The sequence below is a fragment of the Pogoniulus pusillus genome, chromosome 3 (assembly GCF_015220805.1).
Source record: "Pogoniulus pusillus isolate bPogPus1 chromosome 3, bPogPus1.pri, whole genome shotgun sequence".
In the NCBI taxonomy this organism is placed as follows: domain Eukaryota; kingdom Metazoa; phylum Chordata; class Aves; order Piciformes; family Lybiidae; genus Pogoniulus; species Pogoniulus pusillus.
The window spans coordinates 19,874,843-19,890,179 of record NC_087266.1 but is presented as its reverse complement, the minus strand read 5'-3'; the positions used below and the strand labels follow the sequence as shown (position 1 = coordinate 19,890,179).

The 15,337-nt window shown below is 38.5% G+C and overlaps 1 protein-coding gene across 2 annotated transcripts in view; it reads left to right on the top strand.

Moving 5' to 3' along the window:
• MICU2 (mitochondrial calcium uptake 2) overlaps positions 1–15,337 on the top strand; it is a 171,934-nt gene that overhangs the window by 142,765 nt on the left and 13,832 nt on the right. For both annotated transcript variants that reach the window (XM_064171832.1, XM_064171823.1), the window contains 2 exons: positions 1,552–1,614; positions 10,979–11,076. In XM_064171832.1, coding sequence (XP_064027902.1) covers positions 1,552–1,614; positions 10,979–11,076 — 161 coding nt within the window. The remainder of the gene's footprint in view (positions 1–1,551; positions 1,615–10,978; positions 11,077–15,337) is intronic.

Below are 15,337 nucleotides of genomic sequence, written 5' to 3'. Positions count from 1 at the left end.
TGGATTTTTCAGGTAAGAAAAAATGTAGTTTTTCAGTGAGCATATGGGCAGTTGTGGTTTTATCCAGAACTCTATGTTACTATTCTGCCACAAAGAAATCAGGGATACTTTTACTGTACTACTCAATTGTTTTGTAAGTGATCAAAACTAAAAAGAATCTTGAGAAGCTTAGAAGAATTAGTACTATTTAACTGTCTTGGGTTACAGTGTCTATTTTGATAAATTCTCTCAAGGCATGCCATTCAGAAATAATAATAGAAAGTAACTATCCTGAGAAACTCAAAAGCTGAGGCTATAAAAAAAACAAACCAGCAACATCAAAAAAGTAGAACAGGTGAATTAGGCAAAATTTGAAGGCCAAGGGAAGGCCTTTGATGACGTGAACAGTTACTGGGGCTTATCCTACTCACTGCTGACAAGCCCATGTTGCTTCTCTGACCAATATAACAAAAAAGAGGGGGGGAGGGGGAGAAGAACCATTTGGTAACCCCACAAAATAGTGGCTACGCAAATTCCATTATGTTTTTTTGGGTTTTCCCAGTTTTAATGGGCAAAGTGAGGAGTCACTAAGAAAAGTTTGAGAAGTAAATCAGCAGCTTCAAACACCCTAAGCTTTAAAAGCATCCTTCCTAATGTCTCCAAATTCAGAGTGACAGTATAAGTCCATTATCTATACCAGAAACATAACAAGTCCCTTGTTCTTTCATTTTTTTGCTGTCCTTTTGAGGATTCATGAGAATGTCTGTGAAAGGTAAGTATACTCTGTGCCATGATAAATCACTCCTCCTTGTGGTAGCATTTGCCTCCCAAGCTGAAATACAGTGAAAGAAACCTTGCAGCTGAGATATACTTGGGGTGTTGCAAGTTAACACACTTTATTACCTTAAAGTTCTACTTGAGAAGTGAAAGTTATATTTTTATACACAGATCATTTTGGTACTTCTAAAAATCTTCTTTGCTAACATATTTAAGGTTCATTTATTTGTGGGGTGGAGGGGAAACTCCAGGCACATTCTGCTTATTGCCAGTTCTGAAATGTACCTGTTTATTCACTTGTTCTTTGTTGTTAGTTGTATAGTATGTCATTTGAACAGGTATGTTTTTCATGACTGGGAGGTCATGTCTATAGCAGAACTATCTAAAGCTGTCTAGGAGGACAGGATGAAAATCATAGGACAACTTTTGTTTCCCAAATGACTCTTGAAGTCATGCTCCTGATTTTCAAAATGCTACAAAGTGAACATAAGTTTCTAGTGCAAGCAAATATTTTCTAAAAATAGAGTTAAGTGCTGGGTTGTGAGAGCTAGATTCATGTGTTCTGATTTGCTGTATTAACCACAGGAGATAAGAGATTTCTGGGGGAAAGTGTGTGTGAATAGCAAAACATCCTTAACCATGCAGATTTTGTCATGACTAGAGAACACTGTAGAAACATAATGACTTTATACTTAAGAAAAGGTGACATTAATAAAAGTTTCTGAAAATGGAGACTCCTGTAAGACCAATTTGCTAATTTTTCTGTGTGTTTTGTGTCTATTTTCACCAATACAGCTACAGAGAATCATTGGGAAGGAAAATGATCTGAAAGCAGCTGGAGATGAAACATTATTTCAGGTATGAAAGAGAGATGAATTTTTCAATACAGAAGCATATTCATATTTCCTGTGAACACTGAGGTTTTTTATCAGTGTTTTTAGATAAATCTCAGTATTAATGCTTTAATTAAAAGAAAGTGTGTGATTTGTCAACTGCTTTCTAACTGGGGAAGAAAAATATTTGTCACTTCTGACTCTCCTGATAATGTTTGCAAGTAACATATTTGATTGCTGTGTAGTTACTCTGTTAATTAGTTTGCACAAGTCTCTCTTTCAAAGTAACTCCCTTCTTTTTGTCAGAAACTAAGAAAAAACTCTGTACTGCCATATAAGAAACAGATACCTTAAACTTAACTTAAATGCTGCTATTGCAGTAATAGCAGTTTATTCTGAATTGATTTGAAATGTAATTACTGTCATTGAGATGACAAAGGCAAGGATTACTTTATGTCCAATTTGAGAAAGAAATGGCATAGATGCAGATCAGAAGGAACAATCTTAGCGTATGGTCTTCCAACTGGGTTCAAAGTTTCACTGGGTTACAGACAATTAGCAACTGACAAATACATCTCATCAATGAAAAGAGCAGGTAAATTCGTACTCTCTTCTGGCTGTTTTGTCCTGAATCCTGCCACTACCCTTCCCTGGTTAATTTTTGCCTGTTGCCATCTCTTCTTCAATCTGTAGTCAGCACAGAAACATGGTATTCTGCAGCCCAGATGAGACTGAGACTGAAAACAGAGATGAGGAGCTCCTGAGCATACTGAACACAGCCCAGAAGCAGCTGACTAAACAGGGTGAAGGAGATGTAGAACAGAGGTGTATTGTTGCCATCTATTACTATAAGGTGCTGCTTGTATCAGCAGCACTATTTTTGTTGCATGCTTAAAGTTGAAGGTGTAGCTGAAGGATATTTTTCTCACCACAAACTTGCTTTTTGTTGTAAACTGAAAATGAGTGATTAGGCATGAGGAAGTAACCACTCACATTTGAAGCATTCAATAAGAAATTTATACAGGGCTCTGCTTTATAAACCTATGACACATCAGCAGTTTCTACGAAGAGTTGATCTAGCTCATGTTCTTTCTTTTTCACCTCTCTGGAGCGAAGATGGAAGTGGCAGTATTTCTAGCACCTTTAATGTATCTTAGGCATAAACAGAAACTTTCTTCTGATGCATAAAGGTCCTCCAGTATGCATCCAGAGTTCAGTTAAAAATTGTTTGACTAACAGCCATCCCCTTTCCTGGATCTTTTCATCAGTCACCAGATTAAAATAGCTAGGATTAGCGGAGTTGTCTGCTCCTCTAAACCTATTTCAATTGAGATTTAACTGCCATGACAGTGAAAGAAAAAGGATCTTTATTCTGCATGAATGAACAGCTATAGTATAAAATTTCCAGAGAAACTCTGATACAGTTGGACAGATATAGTTATAAACACATAAGCTTATTGGAAGCTAATTAAATACCTGAGGTTGAATGTCTCTATTTTGTTGGGCTTTTTCTTCAAATTTTGTCTTCAGAATTCTCCATCGAGAAAAATCTGAAGTTAGAAGGCCATAAAATGTTATTTAATACAGTTTCTTAACAGATTGTATGTGGAATTACAATATGTTCAGAAGAAGAATTAAATACTTTGGGGGTGTACAGCTATCTTGAAATTATTCTGCTGTCTGTAATTCTACTTTGCAATATCCAAATTACCACTCTTCTTCTAATTTTTATTTTGTTTCCTGTCTCAGTCTCTTACAAAAGAGGTTGATTATCTTTGTGGGCAATGAATCTGACTGTACAATCACGTCAGTGCCTATGTTTTCACCTCTCATTTTTAATAATCCTGGCAGTCAGAGTATTTCTTTCAAGCAAAGCAGACAAAGCATAAAAATTGACTATGGTTTTTAAGTTGACCATGGTCTTTGAAAGCTGAGATACTTCAACAGAAGCTTGGCATTTGGAATAGCTCCTTATTTCCACAACACTTCAGCAATTTATGTGTGAGTTTACTGGGTTTTTTTTTCCAAAGTAATTCCAGCCTCTGACACCAGATGTAAAATGCCACTGACTTCTGAAAATGCATTTTAAGAGGCAGTCTGCAACTTTATTGAACCAGTGGGTATATCCAAGTGTGTTGCCTCTACAGCGTGTAGACAGAGGGCCCAACCATTTCTGTGCTGTATAGAGATACCAGTTAATACAGGGTCTTTGCCTTGAAAATGGTAAAACCCTGGAATGGGTTGCCCAGGGAGGTGGATGAGGCTCTAGCCAGCCTGATCTAGGGTAGGGTGTCCCTGCCAATGGAAGGAGGGTTGAAACAGGATGATCCTTGTGGTCCCTTCCAATCCTGACTGATTCTATGATTCTATGAATACTCATTGAGATACTGTGCTAGGAAAAAGAAAAGCAGTTTGTTTGTTGTGCTTGCACCTCTGCCTCTATTACTGAAGCTTTTAGTTAACATCTAAAATTCAGAATTTCACCACTTAAAAATGTTCTTTGAATGGGGTTGAAGTGAACTTGATTATCTGGATAAATATGTTTCAGTTAGGGATTTTTTTCCACCCCAATATTATAATTATTGCTGGAAGAAAAGAAAAGGAGAAAAAAATTCTGCCCAGCCTTAATAGGCTCAGTCTTTTGGGAAATTCCTTAGTGACTTTTGCAGAACAGGCAATCTGATTTACTCATAGCACAGGTGTGCACACGGTGAAGGAGAGGTGCAGGCAGATTTACAAGACTGACAACCTAATTCTTTCTAACTGGAGAAAATGATCCAGAAGTCAAAAGAGTGACTATCTCACCTCAGGCATCTTCCCACTGACCAAAGGAAATCCTGCATCTGGTGTCCTAGCAGAACTTTTCTGGTTCATATAAAACATCCATCTGAACATTTGGCCATGCTTCACAACAAAGACAAACTTCTCGCCTGGAAGTGATGTAGGATGCTACATAAAAATGCATAAACTAGAAGAGCTTAGTGTGTTGTGCAATAAGTGTTTCCCAGTGACCAGCTTTTGTGTTACTGTTCTGAGCTCCTTAAAAGGACGCACTAATTGTGCTGTGTGCATTAGTGTTCTGGTAGCGACAACAGTGCTAATGGTTCCACGTATCTACTATGCAGCCCAGTTATCTGGACTTTGCTCTTTAGCCCTTCAGTTTAGATTAATGAGTTATTGAGTAGTTTCAATACTTGTAATTTATTTTTTTTTGTGTAATAGCTAAACTTAGAAATCAATTTTAGCTATTGTTAGGAGAGCAATGGCAATACAGTCTGTTCTATATTTATTCTTAAAATGGAATCTATGTTGGCAGATAATCTATCTGTGCATTGCCTCATTTCCAAATGATTAAATATATGCCTCTGAATTCCATAAGAAACACATTTTCATAGAAAGTATCTCTCATTTGTATGGGTTTTTGGGGGGCGCAGCTATTAATCTCTTTTAAACAGAAAACTGTTAAAGTAAAATTCATTCTTATTGTAAGTAGCATATTTATAGACCTACATGTGAGTACTTTCTTACAAGTTGTGTATCAATTCTTTTAACCTGTCCCTTTTTTTTTTTTTCTTTATATTTTAAGCTAAGAGAGGTGAATTACATTAGTCATTCACATACTCACCTACTTGGTCAGCACAACGTTTTACACCTGGGCCTTCAGAGATTGCAGCATTGCAATACATCTTCTCAGCCACAGAGACCATGCAGGCCATCATAACCAGCCCATCTGCTCCCTAGAATTCCTAATTAGTTTAAAGGTTTTTCACACTTAGCTTCAAAGTCTGCAAAGCTCTGGACCCAAAATATCTGCAGTCTGCCTAAACTAAAGAGAAGAAGGCGTGGCTGAGAGCTGTGCTGCTCTTGTGCATATATTCTGTAACGGGGATGCAGCATATCTAATTTTACAAGAATCTGGTGCAAGACTAAAATCAATATCCCTCCCCAAAAGATTGTGTCATAAATCTTGTCACATCTCAGTTCAGAGGGAATGCACATTGTTTCTTGTACTATCTTCTCCAACAGAAATGCATATGTTTTAAATCAGCAGATTAACACTGAATTGCACTGAAAAGTTTTTGGATACTTTTAAACCAAGGGGCACTGCAGTGTTCCTGCAAGCTTCAAAGGAAGCTCCCCAGACAGGTAGACCCCATATAGAACCAAGCCATGTGGCATCAAAATATTAGGTTATTAGATAACTGGTGGGTCATTGATTAGAGGGTGACAGAGCACTGGAACAGGCTGCCTAGAGAGATTGTGGAGTCTTCCTCTGGAGACTTTCAAAACCTGTCTGAATGCATTTCAGTGCAACCTGATCTAGGTGAACCTGCTTTAGGAGGGAGTGTGGACTAGATGATTCCCAGCGTTCCCTTCCAACTGCCACATTCTGTGATTCTGTGGTTATCTCACAGACTCAAAAATCATTGTACTTTTCCATGTGATCTGATGACACTGGAACTTCAAGAGACAAAGAAACATGCTTTTTTGACATTTTTGCTAGCTAATTAATTCTGCAAGTACACTGAATTTGGATAGTGCAAGTCTTTCCCACAAGAAGTTCCTCTAGAAGCCAGTTGTGGGCAGAGTAACATTGCTTTCCATTGCACAGGTGTGTGAGGCAAGGTTACCCTTTTAGTCTCTACTACTTAACCTAGTCAGAAATGTTTTTAACTACACAGAGAAGCCAGAGAGCAGCGTGGGTTCCTGACAGACCAGGGAAGACCTTGCACTAACAGCTCTCACCTTTGGTTCAAAACAGTAAGAATTTGGTCATAATCATTCTGCTTGTAAAATTAACTAGAATAAACTGAAAATGGTGCACATAAGGATGATCACTTTGCATTTTGTGATAAACTTAGGATGGCAGACTGCATATGAACCGCTTGGGGAAGCATGAGGAAATTGGTCACAGTCCATCTGAGTCAGTTTTAGCACCAAGGTCTACACATGCTAAGGATGGGTGTGCTTGGCCAAGTCCATGTTAATGAAAAGAGTGTGTTTCAGAGAACATCATACCTCTTGAGGGGGCTTTTCATTGCAGATTTTGTACTTCTGGTTGAAAATAATATTTTTAAAGTAGAGCGTGACAGGGAGGCAGGGCTGGAGTTCCTGTGAGGGGCTGCCCCAACTGGCTGTAGAAGATGGTCTGCCCAGGTGCCAACAGTGCGCCAGTAGGGCAGCCTCAAGGCTTCACAGTGCAAATTCCCTGACTGTTAGACCAGCCAATCTGCTGGCCACATGGCTAGTTTCTAGCTGTTCCTATTTCCAGCGTAAACTATCTCCTACAGCATCTGCTCCCAAATTAGTTTAGCTCATTTGGCTGGAAACCATTTTTACTCAGTAGTTCCTCATGAACTGATGCAGAACTGTGAGTGATGCACTGAAAGCTGAGGACATCCATAAAGTTTTGTTTTCTTCCTTGCTAAAGGCACTACCAGTGTGGCATAATGATTCCATGGCATTGTCATGGAAAAACAACATTCCTCTGGTATTGGGAATTATGAATATTGTTGAATGCTGGATATAAGCTGTTTATTCTTCAAAAAATGTTTCACTGGACTTTTTCTCAGATACTGTCTGTTATACCCTCTGTAGAAAAAAAAAATATAGTGCACATTTTGGTCCTTCTATGCCAGACCTGATGTATTCTTGAATCCTTCCTAATAAGAAGGTGCCTTGCAAAACATGAAAAACTTCCACAGGAATTCACATCATGATTAAAACTGATTCAAATCTTTCTTGGGTCCACTTGAGGCTGTCTGGGCTTTGCCAGAAAACACTGCTTTTAGAGATTTGGGTCTCCTGGTCTCCTTTAGCTTGCCTGCTTTTTTGACTGTACCTGGTAGGATTAATTTCATAACGGATACATCTTTTAAATCTTCTTCCCAGAACAGTGTTGTAAAATATATCACAGTATCATCAGGGTTGGAAGAGACCTCACAGCTCATCAAGTCCAACCTTTTACCACAGAGCTCAAGGCTAGACCATGGCACCAAGTGCCACGTCCAACCTTGCCTTGAACATCCCCAGCAACGGCGACTCCACCACCTCCCCGGGCAGCCCATTCCAGTGTCCAATCACTCTCTCAGTGAAGAACTTTCTCCTCAATATCCAAACGTCTTGGAGACTCTCAAAATTACAGAAAGCCTGATGCTCTTGAGCAGTGTTGGAGGCTAGGCTGCTTAGACTGAAGCCTATGTTGCCTTCAGGGAGACATGCCTGGCACGATGAACTGACTGACTTAGCAGGTGGAGAATAGAAGGGTGCTGCAAAAAAGTGGACTCAGAAAAACTTAGTCTTACCTTTGGAAAGATTTTTTGAAAAGTCTTTGGAAAGGCATCACCAGCAGACAGAAACCAAGATGTTCCCCTTAACCCTACTCTCTTTTCTGACCATGTTCATCTGTTCTTAGCAAAATTTAAAGGTTTTTTTTAATTAAAACTATGTATTATTTTCATAATTTATATTGCAACAAGACATTGCATTGCACAGCAAATACTGTCTCCCAGGACACGAGTAAGAGAACATACAAAAGATTTTAATCATGAATGCTTTCCAGTCATGCCTCAGGTAAATTCATCAAGGAAAAGCAGTGAGGAGCTAGAGACAGTAAGTCTGTTAACATTTCAGATGAGTTTTGAAAATCAGTTAGGTATGTTATTCTGAAAATCCCACCTCACTATGTGATAAGCTTCTCCTCAATGGCACTTGTTGCTACTTGCTGTAGTATCAAGACCTGAATGTCAAAAGCTCAGTGGGGAGGTACAGGGTTAGCTAGGTGTGTGCCTGTAACTTGGTGTTTTGTGGCTTTAGGTTTCTGTGTTAACAGTCTGTTACTTAATAGTAGTAAGGAAATAAATGTATTATCCAATCTTGCCTAAAAAAAAAGGAATAACTGCACAGTTCAGCAGTTCATGGTGCTTTTGAAAAGTGTATGGGACGTTAACATTACTCTGGGAAGATAAGCTTATCTTTGTAATGTGTGCACTCGTGTTCATTAGTTCATATGGACTTTTGTGGCTTCAGAGCTTGGTCTTTGCGATTCTTTGCCTGAATCAATGGACCCTGGAACATATCTGCATTCTCCAGTTGAAATGTGTGTCCCTGACATCCCATGCTTGCATCAAGATGAGATTCAGAGCATTACCATCCTTTCTCCACTCAATGCCTCTGTTTTCTTGGAAGTGCGTAGCCCAAAAGGCTGCTGTGGTGCACTCTCCCGGGCTGAAGCTATCATACACCAGAATACAAACTTTCACTTAATTTAGATAGTAGCTCTGACTCAAAGCTACCAGTCTGGTCCTTTTTGCAGCTCCAGGATTAGGTTACCATTTCATTCTTATTGCCAAGAGAGGCATTCCAAACATAAGTTATTCTTTTACTAAGCTCAGGAGGATGAGGTGTTGGAAATATTAATAGAGCTCTTATTATCTTTTAACAAAGATTTGTCATGTCAGTACTAATTTGTACAGTTCAGCACAAAAGCTCCTAATGTTTCTGTGGACAAAAAGGAATTATGTACTAACCTGCACATTAATTTACTAGCATTAACTCCAGGAAAAGCAATTTCTTGAAATTTTACCCTTAAGCTGTAGTCTCTGTGGTCTCCTGTTGCATATTCTGTTTTTTAAGAATGCAATATTTTGTAGTTTTAAAGTACATTTAACTCTCCCTAACATAGTGTTTGGACATCTGCCAATTCCACTCTGGAATTTCAACTGATAAAGAGGGAAGCCAACAAGTAGGTGCATATTTGTTATAAATCCAGGGATAGGCTTTGTCATTTTAGATAAGATGAGATAGGTATTGTTTGTATGTCTTCTTCTAGCTTATAACTAGAGAAACATGAAACAGAAGACAAAAAACTTCTGTCGCAGACTCAGTCGTTAAAAGGTTATTTTACACCTCATTTTTCAGATTCTTTTCAGTACAACACCAAATTGAAGTAATTACATTGGAAGCATTAAACTGCATAATCATGAGTTCAGTTTTTTAAATTACATCAGCAAATTTCTTCCTTGCATTTCTTAAGTCACCATTAAATATATAAGCAGAAACCACAAAAAGCAGATTAGAATCTCGCTGCTGCAGTAAGAAATATGTAGATTCTTTTTCTTCTTAAAAATCTTTGCATTCTGACATAAATAGTTTCAGGTTGAATTTGAAATAAGCATACATGAATGTTTGACTTTTGACTTTCAAAAAAAGCTTATACCAATGTTTATGCATCAGTCTTCACAGTAATCTGAAGTGTTTAAACTTTAGAAGGATGGATCTTATGGGTATTTAAATATTCTTTGCCTGCAGTCAAATAATAAAAGTGCAATAAGTACAGTTTGCATATGGCTTGAAGGTTTTTTTCCTAGGTTCACTCATACATAACTCCTATTGCTGACACTTTGTGAATTGTAGCTTGCAGTAGAAATGAAGAATGTTACCTTTTTAACTATAAAATAACTGTGTCACATATGCAGTAAGCATGAAACACACAGTGGATTAATGAGACTTGTTATTGACGATGCTGAAAGCTAAATAACCATTAGTATTAAATCTTATGAATAGACTCTTGTCTTTCATCTTACCTCTTTAACCAGATAAAAGACACAGAGGCTATTTAGATGTCATAAGAATAGTTTGTTGAAATCCCTACAGACTTACCAAAAAGAAAAAAAAAAAAATCTCTCTTCATGTTGCTTGGGGTTTTGTTGCATTCAAAGAAATGCCAGTATGCTAGTGCTGAAAGAACAGAAGCCCAGCATTCTGTGTGGTTTTAGGCTTGTTAAAGATGCTGTTGATTTGAAATAACCTGGCTTCCTTTTTCTGCAGAAATCTCTTCATCAGATATTAAAAAGACAAAGAAAAGTCACTGACACTGAAGGTTTGCAGGAAGCCTTGTAAGGCTGTGTAATAGAGCAGTGCAAATGTGTTTTTCCAGCTTCATTCCTTAGGCTGTCATGAATGTTTTTCAATGGCTGTAACAGATTAGAAGTACCTGACTAAACACTTTTTTGGCAGATGGTAACTTTATTTAAAGCCTCTCTTCACCTAAACAGAATTTTCTGCAGAATTTTCAAAGGTTTAACTAGCAACCTTCTCAGTTCTAATAATGAAATATACCAAAGGTGGCTGTAAATTTTACTCCTCTTTCCTACTTATTCATTCATTCATATTTAGAAGCCGAACATAAATACGTACGCTGTGAGTAGCTGATGTGAAAGAGTTGTTCTGCTCTGAGGTCTTGTGTGATAGCTTTGGGAACAGTAATTAAGTTGTAACTATCTACTGTGAAATTTTGGCTCAAATAAGTATTTCTCAAATGGTGATGAATAGATTATTAATAATCATACAGTGCATAATAATTAATTGTACATTTTTGTGTTTTGTAGGGAGCAGAACCAGAAAGCTGTGCTGTTAATACCATATTGCTGGTGCATTTCTTTGGAAAAGAAGGAAAGGAAAAACTTCACTACTCTGAGTTTTTCAGGTATTTTTTTTCAGCTAGGCAAAGCTAACAGGAGCCAGTCCTATTCCTACCCCCTCTGCTTTGCTCCAACACTGGCGTTAAGCTGGCCTCACACTGAGCTGATTCAGAAAGTTAAGCAGGTAATGAAGCTGAAGAATATTCATGATTTTACATGACCAGATTTTGAGTTTAGCTCCTGGAGTCTGCTGTCTGCAGGAGCAGCTGAGCACCACTAACTCCAAAGCAGCAATGGGCCTGAAGGCCATGAGGGCTGAGACATCCATTCTTGGCAGCTATGTGGTGACATACCTTAAGACAATACAAGTCATGAGTGTTTTTCGTGATCAAATCACTGAAACATGACTGCTAATAACTTTTAAAAGCTTTTCTGAGTTTAGACACCTCCCCTCCTCATTACAACTGTCATGGTAGGCTACAGGCAACTTCTCTGCTTGCTTGGAATTCTAGCTTCTTCTGAAACTTGGCCTGTGCCTTTTTCTTTACCCTTTGAACTACTTTTCCAAGGGGACTATGCAGGTACACTGTGGCCGATATGTCAGAACATGAGGATAGTATACACCACATCAGAGTGAAACTGCAGTGGCCATTAATCCTGGAAACCTAGCACTGTATACCCATCACTTTGGAAGCTTTGCAAAATCACAAGTTAATAGAAAGTTCTAAGACTGGTGTGGGGAATCATTCAGTTTATATGTCATATACATGTTGAAAGATGTTGGCATTCTTGTCCACATCAGAGCATGAAGTTCTGCTGTGGCTGCTTTCAGCCTGAAAACCAGGTATCAGCTATTAGTGTTTTAATTGGGTGAGATGTTTATGTCAGTCAGTAATGATGGCCACCACCTACACGGCATCACATCTTAATTGATTAAAACTCTCTCTTACTTGGGAGATAAATTTCTCCTATTAGTAGGAACTCTAGACACATCTTGCTGTGAGAACTTGGGCTCAGAATCCAAATCTTTCTTTGAGATAAATGGGAGCTAAGTGCCTACATACCTGTGTGAGTCTTGACGCATGTCTTGTAGCACAACACCAAAGGAAGACTGTCTTTGTCGGTATTATCATTTCTGCAAAACAGTCACTCATGTGCAGATTGCAAAAATTAATTAAGATAATGTGTTTTACTTCAATTTATATTCAGAATCCAAGAATCTGTCTCAGCCTTGTTAAAAAGTCATGTTGTTGCAATCAATAGAGGTTAGGGAAAAGCCAGAGCAGAAAAGGAAATGCTGCAACTTTTCTAACACTAAAAAGTGTTCAGCTCCACTGGCTCTGGCACACATCAGTCTTCAGATAAACAACCTTTCTCTTTAGAAGGCATCGATTCAACAGGAACCTAAGTGAAAGAAATAAGTTTGAGATGCCTCCAGCTCCCTTTTCTGTAAATACCATAGATCCTCTCAATGAAACAAAAGGCAGAGAGCACCAGTAAAAGGTTGTGTTTGCATACACAGTGTAAACTGAAAAGCCTCAGGTTTTAGATAAAATCCTACACTGACCCAATGAGGCTTGACATTGATGGAACTATGTACCTAGTACATTCAGAACATGTAGGTTAAAGACCTTTGCCTACCACACAGATAGAGACCTGTAATCAAAATCAAACTCCCACATCTTGCTCTTAAAATTTGTGGGATAAGTGTAAGGTTTAATGCAGGCAATTTTTCAACAGTGGCAGTTATGTTTTGTAGAGCTGGAATGTGCCTCTTTATCACTGCACAGACACTCCGTCTCAGTCGCAACGTGACAGTGAAGTTTTCTTAACATGCAGGAAGGTGAATAAAATGATTACTGTATTTTTAACCTTTGTGAAGATATCACCTTTCACGTGATTTTGTTTGCAAGTAAAGCAGGCACATCAGTTCTGGGTTCCTATTGTTCAGAGAAAATGTGATTTCCATCTGATGGCCTCTCATAAGATTTTACCTTACACGGGCAGCTATTGTTGGCTGTTTGATCAAAGTGCCATGCTGTTTTTACAAGAGATGACTGATGAGCTGTACAGACATAGATCATTGTCAAAAGCAGAAAATAATGGTGGAAAACGCTTTTATCATTTTCCAAGGTTTTGCCTAGAAAGCATTTCCATTGATCAGTGTAGTTCCTAGTAGAAAGCAGGGGTGATTAGGCTCGATTAGGGCACACTAAAACTTGTCACATTACTTAAATACACAGATATTGCTGTGCCGTAGAGTCCTTCAAACTTTAAAGCAAACACCAGAAAAAAAGGCAGGAATGCTTTCTTTGTGAATTTCACTGTACTTACATGGGAATTCAGAAAGCTGAAGGTACTGTTCTCAACTCTTAACTTACATGTACTTCCTCTTTTTCACGTTTGTAAATAGCAGCTATCTGTATCTACTTGTACAGCAGTGATGCCCAACTCCTTTAGCCTACAGTCCAGATACCAAAAAAAGACAATCACAGTCAATGTACCAAGGCAGTCCATTTGCCTTGTTCTCCTTTCTTTGCATTCAGATGGCACACAGAAAATGAGAACTGTCTACAGCTCTTCAGACAATGTGGAGCTGATGTAAGCCAGTTCTCATGCCCCAAACACAGGAGGCACACTGAATCCTGCTGTGCTCATCTGTCTCCAGCTGGTGCATGATTCTTGGGAAATCATAGCTAGGTAATACACAAGAGAATCCTCAGGGTGGCTTTTATCAGACATAAATAATGAGATCCTGAAACAGAATATCAGATCACTTTTCAGCCTTTATTGGGCTGCTAAGACCATGGGAGTAAAGAAGTAGCCTTTTCACAAGTATTTGTGACACCAGTCAAACTGTTTTCTCACTGTCATACAGGACAAAATCAAAACAGCAACCAAGATGCTCCTTTTCATTCTCACTGAGCAGCAGTGGTGGGAGTCCTACTCAATTCTGCTGTTTCTCTAGGGACTGCCTAGGAGTAGTGCAAGCAATCCAGGAAACACACCATCCCATAGTAAGAAGGTGGTTTCAGAGATCTTAAGGGAGGACTCAAGGAACACATGTTCAGCTCCAGTCTGTTACATAATTTCTTGCCAATTGTGCCATCCTTAAGATAAGGAAAATATAGTAATTATTAATAACAATTTCAAAAGTGACATGTTATTTCCTTGGCAAAAGTTAAGAATTTTACATCAGAATTCTTCAGGATCATGTTTATGTGCAGCACTAGTAAAAGTGTTGCCTCCTAGTCACATGCAGCTGGAATTCTCCTGTATCAGTTTAAAACTCAAACAATGCACAGCAAGCCTACAGCCATGTAACAAAGAAAGGTAGATTTAATCCAAGAAGCTGTAACGAGGTGAGACTGCCCGGGGAGGTGGTGGAGTCGCCGTCCCTGGAGCTGTTCAAGGCAAGGTTGGACGTGCCACTTGGTGCCATGGTCTAGCCTTGAGCTCTGTGGTAAAGGGTTGGACTTGATGATCTGTGAGGTCTCTTCCAACCCTGATGATACTGTGATACTGTGAGACTTTCTTCTCAAACGACCTGAACAAGTTTCCATTTCAAATGACCACCACTCAGTTTTACACCTCAACAATGTCATCCTCTAGTGCAGAACCCATCCTGCAGAATGTCACATTTCAAACATGAAGCCAGAAGCATTCCAGGATTCCAGACTTTTTATTCTTTTACTTGGGTTTCCTCTTGTTTTTCCAGACTGAAGCAATTTTTGGTCTTTTTCCTTCCAGAAATTGTGCTTTAATTTCCAGTTCTATTGTATGTGCTAATTTTTATTCTGAGTAGAAAACTGTTTAGCTTTCTAGGTATCGCAAATATTTCTTCTTGACAGCCACTGTTGTTTCTTTTTTTTTTCCCTGAAAAAAAATCCTATACTGATCTTGTTTAAGTATGTCTAATCCCAAATAAAAGAGGAGACAGTAATTCCCTCCCTAAACAGTTTACGACTGCTGTGACCTTTTTTTTCTCTAATCTGTCCCCAAGCAAGTTTAAATCTCTCACAGTCTTCTTGAAAGGGGAAGGAAGAGGAAAAAAGTGCAGAGAGTATGGAAAGAATATTCAAAAACTCTCTGATCTTTGGGGTATTTTTTGCTGTTTGGTTGTTGTTGTTTCTGAGATAGCTTACAAAAAAGTAGTTCCCAGCATGGCTAAACAAAAGACATCTTTTAATCATATGAGGAAAATTCACATTTCACATCCTCTCTATGGCATTTTCTTATCCAATTTGTTGCTTGCAAGTTTCTTGTAACTTAACAGAATTTTGCACCAGAAATATTCTTTAATGATGGTTTCTCTTTTATTTTCTG